Source organism: Thunnus thynnus, chromosome 9 (assembly GCF_963924715.1).
Source record: "Thunnus thynnus chromosome 9, fThuThy2.1, whole genome shotgun sequence".
NCBI classification, from domain to species: domain Eukaryota; kingdom Metazoa; phylum Chordata; class Actinopteri; order Scombriformes; family Scombridae; genus Thunnus; species Thunnus thynnus.
The window spans coordinates 34,395,579-34,414,601 of record NC_089525.1 but is presented as its reverse complement, the minus strand read 5'-3'; the positions used below and the strand labels follow the sequence as shown (position 1 = coordinate 34,414,601).

The 19,023-nt window shown below is 38.8% G+C and overlaps 1 protein-coding gene across 2 annotated transcripts; it reads left to right on the top strand.

Annotated features, from left to right (window-relative positions):
- Positions 1-18,790, top strand: LOC137188646 (NLR family CARD domain-containing protein 3-like). Of its 2 annotated transcripts, XM_067598221.1 has the most exons (12): positions 1-72; positions 4,022-4,069; positions 4,311-4,412; positions 4,507-4,656; positions 4,740-4,859; positions 6,961-7,039; positions 7,201-7,429; positions 7,564-9,358; positions 9,480-9,653; positions 10,511-10,684; positions 14,821-14,867; positions 15,022-18,790. In XM_067598221.1, exons 3-12 carry the CDS (start codon positions 4,324-4,326, stop codon positions 15,645-15,647), a joined length of 3,483 nt encoding a protein of 1,160 aa, XP_067454322.1. In that variant the 5' UTR covers positions 1-72; positions 4,022-4,069; positions 4,311-4,323; the 3' UTR covers positions 15,648-18,790. The 2 variants fall into 2 exon arrangements, with proteins under 2 accessions (XP_067454322.1, XP_067454323.1); XM_067598222.1 differs by lacking the exon at positions 1-72 and having other exon boundaries at positions 3,296-4,069.
- The last annotated feature ends 233 nt before the right edge of the window (positions 18,791-19,023 follow it).

Sequence of the window (19,023 nt, the reverse complement as noted above, 5' to 3'; positions counted from 1 at the left end):
CTCTCTCTCTGTCTGAAGTTTACTTCCTCATTCTGTTCTCCTCGTGTTGCAGCTTCTTTTCTCCGTCTAAAGGTATTTATTGTAACTTTATTGTGTTTGTATTGTGACAGTTTTCACTGTTTGACTCTTGAATGACTCTTTGTTCATCTTGTTAGTTTAGTTCCAGTAGAAACAGCAGAAATCTGTAGTTCAGAACTCTACTAACAGTCAACACAAATCAACACGGTGGAAGTTTTCCTCCATTTTAGTGTCACTGTTCAAAGTGTCCAATAACAGCTGACAGTACTGAGTCAGTGTTCACAGATCAATAACTTCCAACATTTGTCTTCTTTGTGGAGAAAAACAACAACCTGCTCTGTCTGTATTAGTGACAGCTTCAAGTTCAAATAACTTTATTTGTTGTTTACAAGAAGAAGAAACACAGAGAACACATGTGGGTCACATGCTGAGTAAAAACAGAGTTACAGTCCATAAAAAGTTCAAACATAGAAGTAAAAACAGGTAAAAATATCTTAATCTACAACATACAGAGTGTGTATGGCAGTGGTGGAGGAAGGGGTTAAATCTGTCTGGAGCTTTCAGACTCTGTGTGTGACGCTGATAGATGTGTGATGTAGCTCCTTTCCTCTGACTTTAATGCAGGGGTGGAGCAGCGATTTTAAAAGCGTGGGGGTTCTGGAGATGAGGGACATGAGCACAGCAACCTCCCCGCCTTCGAGCCCTGTTCCAGTCTCAACATGCCAAATCAAAATGAAAGAATTTTTTCTACTAATGTAGTTGTAACCACTTCAGCTTACCATAAAATAATTACTGAAACCATATGAGTGTAACAACTCAGCAGAATTTATTTAGGGTCTGGTAGCAGTTTACTACTTACATCCAGTTATTTGTATGAACTGCTGGACTGGAGCATAGCTATCCTTATTATACTTCAGATAATCACAGAGTATCTTTATCCTATTTCCTTACATACCTTATAGACATGAAATGAAAGGAAACTTACACTGGATAGTTATAGATGCAAAACAAATTGAACCCTGGTAACAAGTCAGTATCTTCAAATAATTGGCTTAATAATATTAACAATTACAGGCTCAACCTGAAAATGTATTATGTTGCCCTTAAAACATAAAGAGTCATTTCTGAGTCAATGGACTAGTAAAACCTAAACTGTCTTCAATTGAAGAAGTGAGAAAAGCGATCAGCCTCAGAGACTGACCTGACACTATCCATGATCACAAGGTTCAAACAATGAGCATTACAATGGACATAAAATGCATGTACTTACTTCTTGGATCCTTGTACACACACCTGAGTGCTTGTCACTCAAAACAGCAGCACGGTCATAGCCCTGACCAACCAGGTTGGTTCGATATTCTAACCCATGTCTTTCAAGGTATTTTATGATCAAGTCGGTTAGCCCTGCTGCATCTAACCTGTCAGCCCTTTCTTCTGAAGGTCTTTGGTTTCATCAGCAATTAGTGAAAACCTCACTTTGTTTGACTTCCCCTATTATTTCAGCTTGTACCATTTCTGCATTCCAGTATTTCATTTTGGATAGTTTTGCCAGTGTACTTGGTATTTCCATGAGCTTTCATGTGCTTCTCTATCAGGGGATGATGCTTAGCAATTTCCGCTAAAATGGCTAAGAAGTTGCCTCTGTTATTTGAGTCCTCAGACTCTCTGTGACCTGTTTGGGAGATGTTCTTGGTGGCAGTTAATAGCAGTACGTCTGCAATGGTTTTGATGTATGCCTGATTCTTTTTAATTGTCTTTTCCCTCTCTTTATTGATGGAATCTATCATACATGAAGTTGTTTGAATGACCATGTGGTGCTGCTTCCATGCAAACATGACATTTCTGTGGCGCTCTGGTTTAGAGTGGTCTTTAAACCCACCTTCCTTGTACAAAGCTTTCTTCCAGTTGGAAAAGCCTGTTTCTGACCTAAATACAGAGGATGGGGCATTTGGAAGGGAAAAATGCCGGCAAGCACAGCGAAAAACAGAATCTTTACTAATGGAATACTCTAACCATGTATTGTCTTTGTACCAAGAATCATTAAATGCCCTCTTCCTGTTCCCATGCTGCGTCTTGGGGAAGACCTTGAGGTGAGGCTGCACAGGATCCTCTGCTCTAGACTGGGAAATATCTGGAGAGAAGCAGATAAAATAAAAGCTGTGAATGCCCCTCAACTTTCATAACCCCACTGTCATGACGTATACAGACAGTAAATGATTGTTAATCAATTTGTAGTTTACTAAAGTTCCATTAACAACATTTACAGGATGTAAACACACCTAAGACAGCTCGTATGCTGCTAGCTTGGAAAGCATCTATGATGTAAAGAGAATCTACAGATGATGCAGCAACAAGAACATTTAGAGGGAGAATAAAAGATGCCTGTCAGTGTTTGCTTTGTTCAGTTTGAATGAAATGCTGGATGTTAGCATGTCAGTTAAACTAGCTGCTATAGAACTGTGTCAGCGTGGGTCGCTGCTAACACACAACACCCAACTGAGACCATGTGCTGGCTGAAGAATAGTGACATCACAAACCCAACAAATGACCTTCAATCTACTTGTTTCAACTGTTCAACATCTTATTCATTTTTTTATACAACTGTTGTATTTGACTGCAGTTGAGTTTCCTCCATCACTGGGTGTATTTCACAGCATCAGAGACAATAATGCAGGTCTTAATGAATGTTACCCCTGTGCCACCCATTGTTCCACGTCTGCACTATTTTAACACTAATTCCTTCAACCTTTCACTGTCTGTTGTTACTCTGAAAAATTACCTGCATATAACATGTAATATGTGCATCAATAATAATAAATGAGACTCAAATAAATACACAGCTGACACTGAGTGTTAAAGGCTCAATGTATGATGCTGCTGCTTTTCATAAATGAATGAAATAGATTATTAATAATATGCTGTTTAGTTGTGTTTAATGTTGAGCAGTAAAAGTAAACCATGTTTTAATAGATGTTCTGCAGTTAATAGATGTTCATCAAACAGTAAAATGTGCTGCAGTTATATTAGGAACACTGTCACTAGCTAGCAAGTCAACAACAGCTCATCAACCTGACAGATACACATTTTATCAGCTTTCAACACGTCACTAACTGCACTTAAACACAGTCATGTGATTATGTTCTGACAGTTTGACATAAAATTAACAGTTTCAAACAGTCTTGAGTTTGTTTGTGTAAAACATTTTATTCATTGTCAGAGAAGTTTAGTGTCAGTATGAAGGGTCGCCCCATTCAGTCACCTTTAAACTGGTGCATGGTTTAATAACCAGTATCATGCTGGTAGTGAGGGAGACTTTGTTTCACAGGGGGTATGGTTAGTGATTAACAGCTAATAAAAAGACATAAAATAATATATTCCGAAATCTTTCTAAACTATATCACAGACAAACTGTTGAAAACATCTTTTCATTGATGATATTCAGTATTTTAACCAAGCGAAGAGCTGCAGCAATAGAAACTAAAGTTTATGTTGCTGCCAAACCTTCATTCAGTATCTTTATAATATATCAATATAAAATCAATGTCACATTATATAAACTACAAAGTGAATCACTGTCATCAAAACACAGTAAACTCTGTTTGTGGAATAATGACGGAGTTTAAACTACAATGTGATGCCTCATCACAGGAAGATCTTTGTTCTGTTGTACAGAACTGCATTTAGTGTTGAGTCAGACAGATTGTTCTCTCTCATTCTGCCTGTTTTAATCTTTACTGTAGATGATGTTGGTAATGTGCAAGATCAATGTTAAATGCTCCATAAATTTAAATATTAATCATGGAAACATCTGTCCTTCGATCCTTACAATCTGTAAAAGTGTAAATTTAAAGTAAATAAGTTAAAAGTGTGATTCACAACAATCTCTAATTAAAACAGCAAGAAGTACAAATGACTCCATAGAAAACCAGAGTCCTCAGACTGATGATGAAGGACTGATGAAGGAGAATCAGCAGCAGTTTCTCTCTCTGTGTTTCCTCTGCAGGTGAAGCTACAAAGACTCTGTGACTGGATGTGGATCTGAATTCACCTGGTGAGTATTTTTATTTCTTCTGCCACACAGCTGACTCCACCAGCAGCTCCTCTCCATTAAATGTGCTCTATAGTGGTAAATAAAAAGCCAACAGAGAACTGGAACCTTCTGAAAGTAAAACATTAAACCTCAGTGGAAATGAAGAGGTGGTTGAATCAAGAATGACGCCGTTGTAACTGCAGTGCTGGTGTGATGTGCAGCTTGTTGTAATGAATGACCATGTTGTTGTGTTTGTGTGAAGGTGTTTCTCTGCTATGGATCAGTGTGAGTACAAAGAGGAGGGAATCCCTCCCTCTAAAAGCTCTCTGTGTGGGGAACATGACAGCCAGACCAAAGCTCAGAGGTGAGATGAGGATCTCTAACTGTCCATCACTGTTCTCCACTCACATCACTCCATCATTATTCACACTCAAAGCTCTGTATGTGTTGTGTTGAAGAACAAAGAAGCAGCACAGACCGGACTCTGCTGAACCTGAACCTGGACCTGGACCTGGACCTGGATCTGGACCCAGCTGTGTGTCCATGAAGAGTGACTGGTCCATGTATGAACCTTTAAATTTTAAACCCGGACAACCTGCTGATGGAAGGTAAGAATGTAAAGCTGCAAAGACTGAACAGACTTTTAATTTCTATCCAACATGCACATTTATCAGAGCTGTTGTTGTTTCAGGATCCAGCAGCAGAAACCAGACTCTCCTGGACCTGAACCCAGCTGTGTGTCCTTTAAGAGCAACCAGTTGAAGGAGAATTTCCTTGATTTTAAAGGAGTACATCCATCTGCTGATCAGATGTAAGCTGTAACTGACAGTAAATGTCGGGTTATGCTAGAAAAGAACTGGTTTGTATGACGTGTTGTCCGACCACGTCAGTGAAAAGCCGGCCATCATAGAGAGGGAGGAGACGTGATAATAATTTAAATATGGAGATAACAGATCGCATGTTCAGACAGTCTCTCCTGGAAGACATTCATGGTGTTGCACTTGGTTGTTCATATGAAAAGTGACATAATATGATTTATTTATACATTACAAACATAAAAAACATGTTAAAGTGAAAATATTTATTTCCAACATGGTCCCAAGATGTTAAAAGACAAAACACAAGACATACAACATAAAACTAGATCACCACAAATTCAATAAATTAATACATGCCCACATAAAAACATAAAGTACAACAAAAAAGTAAAAATGGAATTGCAGATTTCATTATAAACCTGTGACCATGTTCCATAAATAAGTCCTGACCTGACTTCTATAAGTTCCTCTCATTTTTAACAGCTGGATGTGTAACAGGAGGCTGTTCCACAACACAGCAGCAACTTAAAAAAAGGAACTTCTGGCTACATTATTCATTGGAGGGACTTCATATGAACACACACTGGCCCTGGTGTTATAGCCATGCTGAGTATGTTCCATTGTTATCTGTGAAGTATTGAGGAGCAAACCCATTGATAATGTTGAACATATCATGCAGCTTCTGTTGTTCTACTCTGAGTTGTACTGACAGCAGTCCTACACTTCTCAATTCATCACCAACATGAGTTAAAGAGGATACATTTAAATAAATACTGAATAATATTATTTTGCATCACCTGCAGTTTGTTCCTAAATTCAGGTGTCAAACCACTGAACAAATCAGAACAGGCAGAATCAAACTGACGCTGTATCAATGAGGACATGAGAAGTTTCTTAACAGAAAAGTTAAAAAAAAATTCTACTTTTGTTCTGTGAAAGAGGAACTGAAGTTTTCTGGCACTCTTAGATAATATTTTAACAACAACAGATTCAAAGGACAGTGACTGGTCCAATATTACTCCTAAATATGATACAAAATATAATAAAATTTTAGTTCCATTACAAAATATTTTCAATGTATTCATTCTTGACGTCTTTGTTCCAAACAGGATTGACTGGGTTTTACCCAAATGTATTGATAGCTTGTTATCTATCAGCCACTCTCACACTTTCTGATTCATTATGTAGAGTTCTGAATTTCACTGACATCATTCCTAGATACCAGTAATGCAGAATTGTCAGCATACAGCAGTAGCTTGCATGTCACAGCAGCTGTTGTACCATTTATATACATAAGAAATAAAAGAGGCCCTAAAATAGAACCATGCAGCACCACACGTTATATCCTGAGTTTCTGATAGAATTACTTCAGCATCAGAGACTTGAGTTCTTCAAGTAATATAAGAAATAAACCATTTTACAGTAATATGTCCAAACACCATGCACTGTAACTTTGACAACAGTACAGAATGATTCACTGTGTAAATGGCTTTCATAACATAATTTCCTCCACCAAGGTTTTGTCTAATAAAATCAAACAAATGAATAAGACAGGTGTCAGTAGAGTATGCTGCTGTAAAACCAGACTGAAGCACATACAACAAACTGTGTCTGACTAAATACTCCTCAACCTGCTCAAACACAAGACATTCAAAAACCTCAGACATGACACCTGCCTACTTTCTCACTTACACACACTTGAATGTCATTTTCATACTGGGAGCTGCCCAGTTCAACCAGTCTGATAAAAGCAGACACTGAGCAGCTCCACTGGAGCAGCTGGAGGTTGTAGCTGCCTTGCTCCAGGCCACTTCAGCAGTGTACAGTGAGGGAGGGAGAGCTGTATGGAGGGTTGTTCAGAGCTGTTGGGACTAAACCAAACTGACTGATGAAGCAAAACACTGAGCTGAAAGCTACAAACAGACTGAGCTGTTGATTCTCAGTGGGATCAACAGGACTAGTAAAGCTTTACCACTACAGGGAGTCATCTGATTCTCTGTTCACATCCAAATATCACTTGATGGGCCTTTAGCCTGTGTTTGTCTCTGTGTGGACAGACATAATGTGAGCTCATTCTTCATGATTCCTTCACAGAGTGGACCAGGAGAGCTCAGAGGTTCCCAGTGGTCAGTCTGCCCAGCAGCATCAAACACACCTGGACTCCATATTTATGGTCTGTACATGTACAATAACTACTTTTACATCTTTTCTGTTCACAACCATCTCCATGCTGCACTTTGTAGACCAGTGGATTGTCAGTCTGTCCAACATGGATCTGATGTTTGCTTCATGATTGGAGTTTGATTGTGTCATTCATATAGTATTCTGTTCCAGCTGCTGGAGGAGAACATCATCACCTTTGTGAAGAATGAGCTGAAGAAGATGCAGAAAGTTCTGAGTTCAGATTATCCAGAATGCCTAGAGAGTCAGAGGGAGGATGAGGAGGTTTTGGACGATGAAGAGGAAGAGCAGAGGAGGAGAAGCAGAGAGGCATTTCAGAAGATCACACTGCACTTCCTGAGGAGAATGAAGCAGGAGGAGCTGGCTGACCGTCTGCAGAACAGTAAGAGGATTTCTATAAAAATTTAACATGATGGATAAATGAGACATTAATGATGGAGGAAAATATTTTTTATAGTCTTTTGAAATATTTACTAATACTAATTTATTCATTGATTCTATTTTCTGTTCATACAGAATCTCATGCCATGTTTAATCATAAACTCAAGTCTAACCTGAAGAAGAAGTTTCAGTGTGTGTTTGAGGGGATTGCTAAAGCAGGAAATCCAACCCTTCTGAATCAGATCTACACAGAGCTCTACATCACAGAGGGAGGGACTGCAGAGGTCAATGATGAACATGAAGTCAGACAGATTGAAACAGCATCCAGGAAAACAGACAGACCAGAAACAACAATCAGACATGAAGACCTCTTTGAAGTCTCACCTGGAAGAGATGAACCAATCAGAACAGTGATGACAAAGGGAGTGGCTGGCATTGGGAAAACAGTCTTAACACAGAAGTTCACTCTTGACTGGGCTGAAGACAAAGCCAACCAGGAAATACACTTCACATTTCCATTCACTTTCAGAGAGCTGAATATGCTGAAAGAGAAAAAGTACAGCTTGGTGGAACTTGTTCATCACTTCTTTACTGAAACCAAAGAAGCAGGAATCTGCAGGTTTGAAGAGTTCCAGGTTGTGTTCATCTTTGACGGTCTGGACGAATGTCGACTTCCACTGGACTTCCACAACAATGAGATCCTGACTGATGTTACAGAGTCCACCTCAGTGGATGTGCTGCTGACAAACCTCATCAGGGGGAAACTGCTTCCCTCTGCTCGCCTGTGGATAACCACAAGACCTGCAGCAGCCAATCAGATCCCTCCTGAGTGTGTCAGCATGGTGACAGAGATCAGAGGGTTCACTGACCCACAGAAGGAGGAGTACTTCAGGAAGAGATTTAGAGATGAGGAGCAAGCCAGCACCATCATCTCCCACATCAAGACATCACAAAGTCTTCACATCATGTGCCACATGCCAGTCTTCTGCTGGATCACTGCTACAGTTCTGGAGGATGCTTTGAAAAGCAGAGAGGGAGGAGAGCTGCCCACGACTCTGACTGAGATGTACATCCACTTCCTGGTGGTTCAGTCCAAACTGAAGAAGGTCAAGTATGATGGAGGAGCTGAGACAGATCCACACTGGAGTCCAGAGAGCAGGAAGATGATTGAGTCTCTGGGAAAACTGGCTTTTGAGCAGCTGCAGAAAGGCAACCTGATCTTCTATGAATCAGACCTGGCAGAGTGTGGCATCGATATCAGAGCAGCCTCAGTGTACTCAGGAGTGTTCACACAGGTCTTTAAAGAGGAGAGAGGGCTGTACCAGGACAAGGTGTTCTGCTTTGTCCATCTGAGCATTCAGGAGTTTCTGGCTGCTCTTCATGTCCATCTGACATTCTTCAACTCTGGAGTCAAACTGCTGACAGAAGAACAAACAACATCCTGGTGGTCTGAAGGGTTCAGAGGCAAATCAACACATTTCTACCAGAGTGCTGTGTACGAGGCCTTACAGAGTCCAAATGGACACCTGGACTTGTTCCTCCGCTTCCTCCTGGGTCTTTCACTGCAGACCAATCAGACTCTCCTCCGAGGTCTGCTGACACAGACAGGAAGTAACTCACAGACCAATCAGGAAACAGTCGAGTACATCAAGATGAAAATCAGTGAGAATCTGTCTACAGAGAGAAGCATCAATCTGTTCCACTGTCTGAATGAACTGAACGATCATTCTCTAGTGGAGGAGATCCAACAGCATCTGAATTCAGGAAGTCTCTCCACAGATAAAGTGTCTCCTGCTCAGTGGTCAGCTTTGGTCTTCATCTTACTGTCATCAGAAAAACATCTGGATGTGTTTGACCTGAAGAAATACTCTGCTTCAGAGGAGACTCTTCTGAGGCTGCTGCCAGTGGTCAAATCCTCCAACATAGCTCTGTAAGTACAGGATAGTTATTTATAGATTGATTTATTGATTTATTGAAAAGATAGTCAAAGAGATTTTTTCAAGAGGGGAGAAAAATCAATTATTAAGTATTTTTCCAAATGTATTCTCCAGACTGAATGGCTGTAGCCTCTCAGAGAGAAGCTGTGCAGCTCTGTCCTCAGTTCTCAGCTCCCAGTCCTGTAGTCTGAGAGAGCTAGACCTGACTAACAACAACCTGCAGGATTCAGGAGTGAAGCTGTTATCTGCTGGACTGGAGAGTCCACACTGTACACTGAAAACTGTCAGGTCAGGATTCATCAACCTGCTCATCTGATGACCATTTAAATTGTGATTTATATGAGTACATAAACACGTGGACTTTTCTCTATTGAAATTATTTTCAGACCAGTTGTGTATTTATACTTTGTGAGTAATTTTCTATTTATATATTTTTATTAGTTTTGCTCTGTTTTTGCTGTTGGAACCTGAAATACCAGAGAGGAGTTTTAAGATCCAAACACTGATTGGAGAACTGTGTATCTGGCCCAAAGTAAAACACATACAGACAGTTATTCAATGGGCAGATTTTTAACAGTTATAGTTTCTTTTAATGTCAGAGCAGTATCTGTATTTGGATGATAGTGATTTTTACTCACCATGGTGATATGTCAGTGCACCCCAGTTGTTATGTGGTTAACCACCAATTAATTTTTGTTTTGTTTCAAACGACCTTAAAACTCTGGATGATTACTGAAACTGAATGAATGAGTCAGAAATGTTTCCTTACTGTTAGTTTTTTCCACAATGCTCAGTCCTTATATGCCACATTATTTGGGATTGTTCTGTATTCAGCTGTGAGCATCTGTCACCTGCAGCTCTTCATCTAATCAACTCACTGTGGCTGTTTCTTATTCTACTATTCTTTTATTTATACCTAATTTTATGCAGTGAAGAGTTAGCCGTCGTCTAACATCATGTTGACTAAGGTTACAGGAAGCTGAACTACCTCACAAGAAAAGCCTTACAGTGGTTAGCCACTTGAATTTAGAGTGACTAAAAGTATTAAGCTTAACTCTAAAGATTACAGAAACACATGATGGTGATGACAGTAATAAACACATGATCTCAGATCATGTGACGTGTATTGTCTTGCGTGTCTGCAGTCTGTCAGGATGTCTGATCACAGAGGAAGGCTGTGCTTCTCTGGCCTCGGCTCTGAGCTCCAACCCCTCCCATCTGAGAGAGCTAGATCTGAGCTACAATCATCCAGGAGATTCAGGAGAGAAACTGCTGTCTGCTGGACTAGAGGATCCACACTGGAGACTGGACACTCTCAGGTATGGACAGACAGGTTGTCATCATTTCAGAATACAAACTGCTGAGTCTTAAAAGAAAAAGGGAAACGCTTAAGATTACAACCTGCAACGTACAGTGTAATTGCTCTATAGTTACGGTGTAATCTTTTGTACTAACGATGTACCATTAGAGTCTGTACCAATATAATCAGTGGCGGCTGGTGACTCAAAAAATTGGGGAAGACAGGAGGAAAACCAACATGGAATCTTACAACAAACCACATCATACTATATCATTGTCCCTCACCCGATGAAATCGGAGGGGTGGAGGGCAGTTTTATATGCCAATAAAACAATTTGCTTCCAAAAACAAAAACCCCGGAGTGGTGAAAAGGATGCTTCTTTAAAGACATTTATATATATTGTTTCTAAATAAAGAAATGTTCATTTTAGCCGTGGAGTGGTTTACATGTGTCATTTTAACAAAGTTAAATTCAAATTTATAGTATTGTTCTATTGTGACAACAGATTTATGTTCTCATCAAAAGCAGACAACATATCACATGATTTACATGTGTTTCCTATGTATTTTCTTAGTATACAGAAATATATAAAGTACTACAAAGCTTATAATGTGATACAGGTACAGATCAGTGCTGAATACTAGAAATACTGAACACTATAAACGTTCACAGATCTAAAAGTGTAGGTTCACATCATAAAGTATTAATGCATGCATCAAATACATGACTTACACACTCTTATCTATATGCACCACATACAAAATATAGTCTACAAAGCTGACATGTTAACTTGTTATTCTAGTTACATTTAGCTTATTACTCAATATATGGTTCAGCTTAAAAACGAACTGAAGAAATTGTCACAAGCAAGCAGCCAGACTTCCTGCACATTCATCCACTAATCACACAACATCATCAGGTAACTGAACAACCACTCAATTAAAAACAAGAGTGAGTTCAGACATTTCACTGTAACTTCAAAAAGCAAACTACCTGCAGCACATTATATGATATCTGCTGCATTCTTGTTAAGGAGATAAATTCACACAACAGCCACAGAGACATTTAACCATCAGGGATGAAATTAGCAACCAAAGAGACAGAGCAAGAGAAGCTGTCTCTGACTCACGTTATCTGATGTATGGAGTGAGATTTGTTTCATAATGATTTGTGTGAACAGAACAACAATCTCTGTGTAAATGTGTAATCTGTAAATATAAACACTTTCCACAAACACAAAAAAACTGATTTGTAAACTCACAAAAATACTTTGCAAATATAAAACAGATCTGCAAATACACAAACAAATTCCACAAATAAAAAAATATCTGTGAATACATTATATTAATTTAGAAATAAATGAAAAACATTTGTGAATATCTTCCTAACATTTACAACTTTCCAACAGGCATTTGTGAACTCAGTTTTTATTTGTGAATCGAAAAAAACATTTGTGGATCTCAGTTCTACGCGCGTGGATTTGCTTTTTACACACACAGAGTTTTGAAACAAACTTTCCGCCTGTCCGGATGAAAATCCACTCGTATCACTCATTTTCGGATAGCACGTGATCGCCTGCTGACATCATTTCCACATTTCCAAGTAAGAGCACGCAGTCTTTCTGTGAGCTGTTTTTTTTCTTCAAATTAATCAATCAGCGATAAGTAACGTGCATTCATTGTTTTGTGTTAATGTCACACAGTGAGTATTAGTGTGTGTTTATATGTTCTGTGTATATTATCTAGCTCACACTTTTGTATACATTTCTGTTTGAGTATGAAAGGCACGAGGATGCTTGTGAGCAATGTTCAGCTCTCCAAAGCGGTGGTTTGGCTGCTTCTTCAGTTGGCAGTTATCAGCCACGTCATCCTTTATATTTTTCATTTATTCTTTCAGATGGGTAAAAGTGACAAAGCACTTCACATCTTATTAGTGGTGTATCCTTATTAATGTAGTTAGGTTACATTGTTTCATTGAGGCTACGTTAAGTGTAGTAAGATATGACAAGTAACAGCATCCTGGTTAAAGTCTTTGATAGAATGGCTGTTGGTGTTGATAGTTATTTTGGTTTAGAAACGTCGTATTGTAGTTTTATTGTTCATTGTTAATATGTAGATTACGCTAAGCTAACATTAACTACTGAACCGGCATCTGTTGCCATGGCAACAGTAAACATTGATGTTGCAGGCTGGGGAACGAAAGCAGGGAGCAGGGTTTTATACATTGTAAATACGATTAAGATGCATTGTAAATAGACCAGAAGTCATACCATCCAACCTGAAGGGGCCACTTTAGAAGATGCTGGTGACTCACATCCAGACATTTGTCCACAACCTTTTAATGCTAGTCTAATCAGTAGAAAATTATGGGGTAAGATTTAGACATTTTAAGCACAGCATTTAAGAGGTGACTACTTTTATCTACCGCTTTATTGTTAAACAATAACAAATAAATAAAAAAATAAACGCAGCTATTTATAACACGATGAATACAAATGCAAAATGTAAGTGTAAGTGTACCTCCAATGGATCTAACCCATACAGTCTATGGCACTGTTTATACCTGGTATTAACATGCGTCTCGGGTGATCCGATCACAAGTGGACAGCTTTAAGTACGTCTGTTCACACCCGGTATTAACAGTAATGTTTATGTTCACATTCTGTGTTCTTCTACACATCCGATAGGTCAGCTGTTACACACTCAGTCTACGTTCAACAGCCCGGAGCATGAATGTGCAACAGATGCAACAGATGCCGGTTCGGTAGCTAACGTTAGCTTAGTGTGTATTCTATCAAAGACCTTAACCAGGATGTTGTCATTTGTCATATCTTACTAGAGTTAACGTAGCCTCACTGAAAGAATGTAACCTAACTAAACACGGTGCGGTTCACACAGACAGCTACATTAGTAAGGATACACCACTAATAAGATGTGAAGTGCTTTGTGACTTTTACCCATATGAAAGAATAAATGAAAAATACAAAGGATGACGTGGCTGATAACTGCCAACTGAAGAAGCAGCCAAACTACCGCTTTAGAGAGCTGAACATTGCTCACAAGCATCCTCGTGCCTTTCATACTCAAACAGAAATATATACGAAAGTGTGAGCTAGATAATATACATAGAACAAATAAACACACACTAATACTCACTGTGTGACATTAACACAAAACAATGAATGCACGTTACTTATCCCTGATTGATTAATTCGAAGAAAAAAAAACAGCTCACAGGAAGACTGCGTGCTCTTACTTGGAAATGTGGAAATGACGTCAGCAGGCGATCACGTGCTATCCGAAAATGACCGAGTGATACGAACTAAACTTATATTATACAAAAGTTTGGTTTTGCCTCTGCTGTTAAAACATTGAGTGGTTCATTGAATGTTTGGTCAGATGTAGGCTAAGCGTGGTATGAGATTGAAAAGCCGGCGCACACTTCAGGAACAGTCCTGCACTTTGGCTCCACAGCAGTTAACACCTTTTTATTTCAGGTAACGTTACATCCAGCACTGACACAGTGAAACAAACGGATCAGCCCGGAGCTCCACGGTTAAATAACATGTAGTTGATCAGTAGGAGGTTTAATTTTCCCCGTACAGCCCCGGTGAGAGGCAGCTCAGGGAGACGGCGGCAGGTGGAGGTGGTGGAGCTGCAGCTGCAGGCTGCCAACATGGCTGCATTAAATTAACAACAGCAAGGATATTAGTTTTATTTTATTATTCTTGCTTATATGTTCAGTTCACAAAGTGTGTGAAGAGTTCATTCTGCTGACTAAAATACATTTGTTGGATCATAGTTTGTGTTTTTGTGCTTTATTGCTGTTTAAATGTAGGATATTATATGGCTGTTTAAACATATGTCCGCTAGTTGTTCTATATGGCCGGAATTCTGGAATATTAACGGACATGTTGGCCGTCAGAAAAGTCTAGCATCTAACCCTGGTCTGCATCTGTTATTGTTCAAGGAAATCCACCGTTAAAAAGACAAGTTGTTTTTTTTTAAATAGATGCACAATGTTTCCAAAGTCAATGAGTAATCGCGTTAAATAATTGTGATTATGGTTTTTGCCATAATGGAGCAGCAGTAATATCATGTCCATGTTTGCATGCTGAAAGAGAACGTGCTGCTCTGACCCCCCTCCTCCTTTCAGGCTGCAGCCTGCTGGAGTCCGATACTTGACACCAGGTCTGAGGAAGTGTAAGTGTGTTTTTCATTTCATTCATGAAAACAAAGCAAACTTCAAACTGTGACATCACTCATTCACGTCCTACTGAGGATGAAGATGATGTCATCATCAAACAGATGATAGATCAATAACTGCAGCTGTATTGTGTCTCGTTCTCTCCATCAGATTTCTGTCAACTCACACTGGATCCAAACACAGCATACAGAAACCTCAAACTGTCTGACAACAACAGGAAGGTGACAGGTGTGAAGGAGGATCAGTCATATCCTGATCATCCAGACAGATTTGATTACTGGTATCAGCTGCTGTGTAGAAATGATCTGACTGGTCGCTGTTATTGGGAAGTCGAGTGGAGAGGAAGAGTTCGTATATCAGTGACTTACAGAGGAATCAGAAGGAAAGGAGACAGTGAAGACTGTTTGTTTGGATGGAATGATCAGTCCTGGAGTCTGAGCTGCTCCAATGATGATGGTTACTCTGTCCGTCATGTTAAGAGAAAAACATTCATCTCCTCCTCCTCTGCCAACTACGTCTTCTTCTCCCGTTCCTCCTCCTCCTCCTCCTCTGTCTCTAACAGAGTAGCAGTGTATGTGGACTGTCCTGCTGGCACTCTGTCCTTCTACAGAGTCTCCTCTGACACACTGATCCACCTCCACACCTTCAACACCACATTCACTCAGCCTCTGTATGCTGGGTTTATGGTCTGGCCTGGTTCCTCAGTGTCTCTGTGTGGTCTGGAGGAGGAAGAGTCTCCTCCTGTTAGAGAAACTTTCTCACTGCTGACCAGATAGTTCAGTCTGTACAGGATCACACACAGCTGATGGTATTTAGTACCAACATGATCTCTCACTGCTTGTGAATTTAAACATGGTTTCCACATGATTGACAGTTTGTTTGTAAAATGAATCAAATGATAAACTGAGTCCAGTTGTTGTTGTTTTCTGTTGTTAGTGTATTAGAAAGGCTTGAACTGTAATGGGATCATGGGAATGGGATCTTCACAATGTTTAGTTGTAGTTCTTCTAGTAGTTTCATAGTAACTGTGTTACCTGATTCCTTCACTTATTTAGAGATCACATGACAAATGATGGTCAGAACAACAGGCCTCCTATTGGCTGGTTAAATGAACACCTCTAATGGTGAAGGCTGAGGCTCAGCAGCTGGAGTGTGGCTGCTTTTATGCTGCGTTCATATCATATTGGAATTATGCTAATTATGAGATTCTGACTTGTAAATAGAATTCAGGTCAACATTCAAGTGGTAATTATGAAGTGGAAAAGCTGAAAGCTCTGATATTTACTGGATATGGTGGATTATTGTCAATAACAGTATTTTTGAGCCTCATTCCACCAACTTTGTAATCATGCAGTCTTGATTTGTTGTGTGACATGAACGCTGGCAAGTTGTAAACATGGGAATCTTTCCCGCCTCTACCATCCATCCCATATGATGTGAACACAGCATTAGAGATGAGAAGTCCAGGAGCTGTTGTGTGTTTCTGACATACAGGAAGTATTTAGTTTTTCTCTGGAGTGTTTATTTAGTTCCTGTGTAGAGAATAAAGTTCATGATGATCAGTAGCTGATGTTAGTTTTCTCCATTTATTTTTGTGTGTGTGCATGTTAATTCATATCTAATTTCATATAGTAGATTGAAGGTATTTGACAGTTTCAGGACTGTTTAAAGTGTCAGTTTAATGTGTTTAGCTCACATTCAGTCTGACAGCTGTTGTTCATTGACTGTTTCTAAATAAGTTGTGCATCATCAGCACTCAGCTGTCATGTGTGATTAAAGCTAGCAGGTGTCACTGTTTATTCCTTTGGTTCATACTGACAGAGATACGATGATAAATGCTGATGAATATTAGCGCCCTCTGGTGGTCAGAGTGACAAACTATACCACCATCCTGCACTGTTCAGGAGTTTGTGAAATGATGTTCAGAAATCATTCAAAGCCTTTTGGCTCTTTGTACATCCATGAAGATGTTTGTGAATATGTATTTGTAAATGACGATGATGTCTGAATAAAATGTGTAAATGTCAGTAGATTCAAAGCTAAAAACTATGTGAACCTCAGCACTCAAGTTCCCACACATATAAGTTACAGCTGCTCATTTTCTCAGCTGGTCTCAGACCTCTCAGGAGGTTTTATTCTCTTCAGTTTGGGACTCTTCATTCATATCATATCTTTCACCAAACTGCATTTTTTCCTTCTTTTTATTTAGTTTTGTCTTATTTCTATCTACTATGTTTCTATTGAATTATTTTAAATTCCTATTTAAATATCTTATAAATGGATTTTGTACTTCTCTGCCATGATTAATTCCTGGCAGTGTGGAGGACATTTAGAAACATTTAGTCCTTCATTTAGTACTCATGTATTGGATAATTACATGAGTAAAACCTAAATAATGATACATATTATTTATGTTGTTCTATTGTGGGTATTTCTAAAATCCTGGCTACAGCCCTGAATATATACACCAAAATAATGTATTACAAACAAACAATAGAGCAAAATGAATACGTAACCATGGAAACAATCCAAAAGAAGAATCCAGTTGGATGCATGGACAGGTGTTTACTCCTGAGAGAGACAGTCACAATATATTCAGTTTAAAATGTGTAAAAGAAGAGTAAGATCTGTTGAGAAATGTGTTGAGCGGATCACAGACATCTGAGTGTGCAGCTTGTTCTGCTCTGTGATATTTACTGACAAAGATCTCAAACATTGCTCAGTGAATTAATGGAGCATCATGCTGCTGTCAGGGCGAATGTTCTCTGTTTCTTTGAGCTCACCTTAAATCTCAGTTTAACACCTGCAGGATTGATGACGTCACAACCAGTTTGGAGCCAATCGTGGTCCAGTATGCGATTTACACAAGTGTGATGTGGAAACTTGAAGCCTCCGGAGCACAAACACTGAGAATGGACTTTACAGTGAAGCAGTTCAACTCTGCAAACTAAACATATTTAAATATTTACACATTCTGGATGTTTAATGAAGGATGAGATGTCATTTGAAGAATTTTTAACTAATAAATTAATCTTTTTTCATGGGAAACTGACATCAGACACACATTATTATTCCAAGCAGAGTATTTTTATATTCTTAAAACATGTGCGGAGGATCTTTAAAGTTCAGACAGTCTGTGACGACACAACTGACGTCAGTTAAAGTCCGTTTTGATTTTTTACATCGACTATAAAACTTTTTTGGGTTTTTGTCAGAGCGACTCAAAAATGATGAGTTCTGATGGTGTTTATTGATCAGATTGATAGATTGGATTCATGTTCTACAGACACACTGTGAGATACATAATCAAAGTCTAAAAATACATCATGTGATATTTCTAAAGGAACTTTACAACATATCTGATATAATTTGTTGATAAACAAAATTGTAAGAAGAAAACAACAGTGTCAGGTGTTTGGGAGAGTTGCATCCTGGAACTATTTGTTGACCAACAACAGCCGGGTTCAGTGACGTCCTGAGCGGATGGATACACTGTTGTTTGTCAGGAAATAGTCCTAAAATATAACTTCTGCTAGCAGCATGAATGTAGAAATGGTTCAGACTGAACTATCTCAACTACTATTGAACAGATTGCTGTTAAATGAGTTTCACACCTTCATGTTTCCTGCAGGATGAGGAATAATAACTTTGATCTGAGTTTTCATTTAGCGCCATCATCTGGTCAAAATGTTAACGATTAAACAAACAGATAGGATGTGTTCATTACTGATCTTTAAAGGGTGTTTGTGTATTTTTAAATACGTTAATTCCTTAAATACTGAACTATTCCTTTAAACCTTTTTTCATCTTCACACAGAAGAAACTTTGAATGTGTTGAACTTTGTTGTTTTATGTCTGAATTTTTATGTTGGTGGATTATTGGGACGTTTTGTAAAATAAAACTTTCTTCACCTCTGGAGTTTTTTATGAGGTTTTATTTATTTGGCAACAGAATCATGAAACACAAAATTAAACATTTTAACCCTAAAAACAACAAATTATGTTTCTGTCAAAATGCAAAACAAAACTTTAAAGTAGCAGCTTCAATGTACCCTTTAAACAGTTTCAGTTTGATCTGACTTTAAAACAAACTGAAATAACTTGTTCCAGATGTTTCCACCACATCCAGAGTCAGATTTTAAATCCTCAACG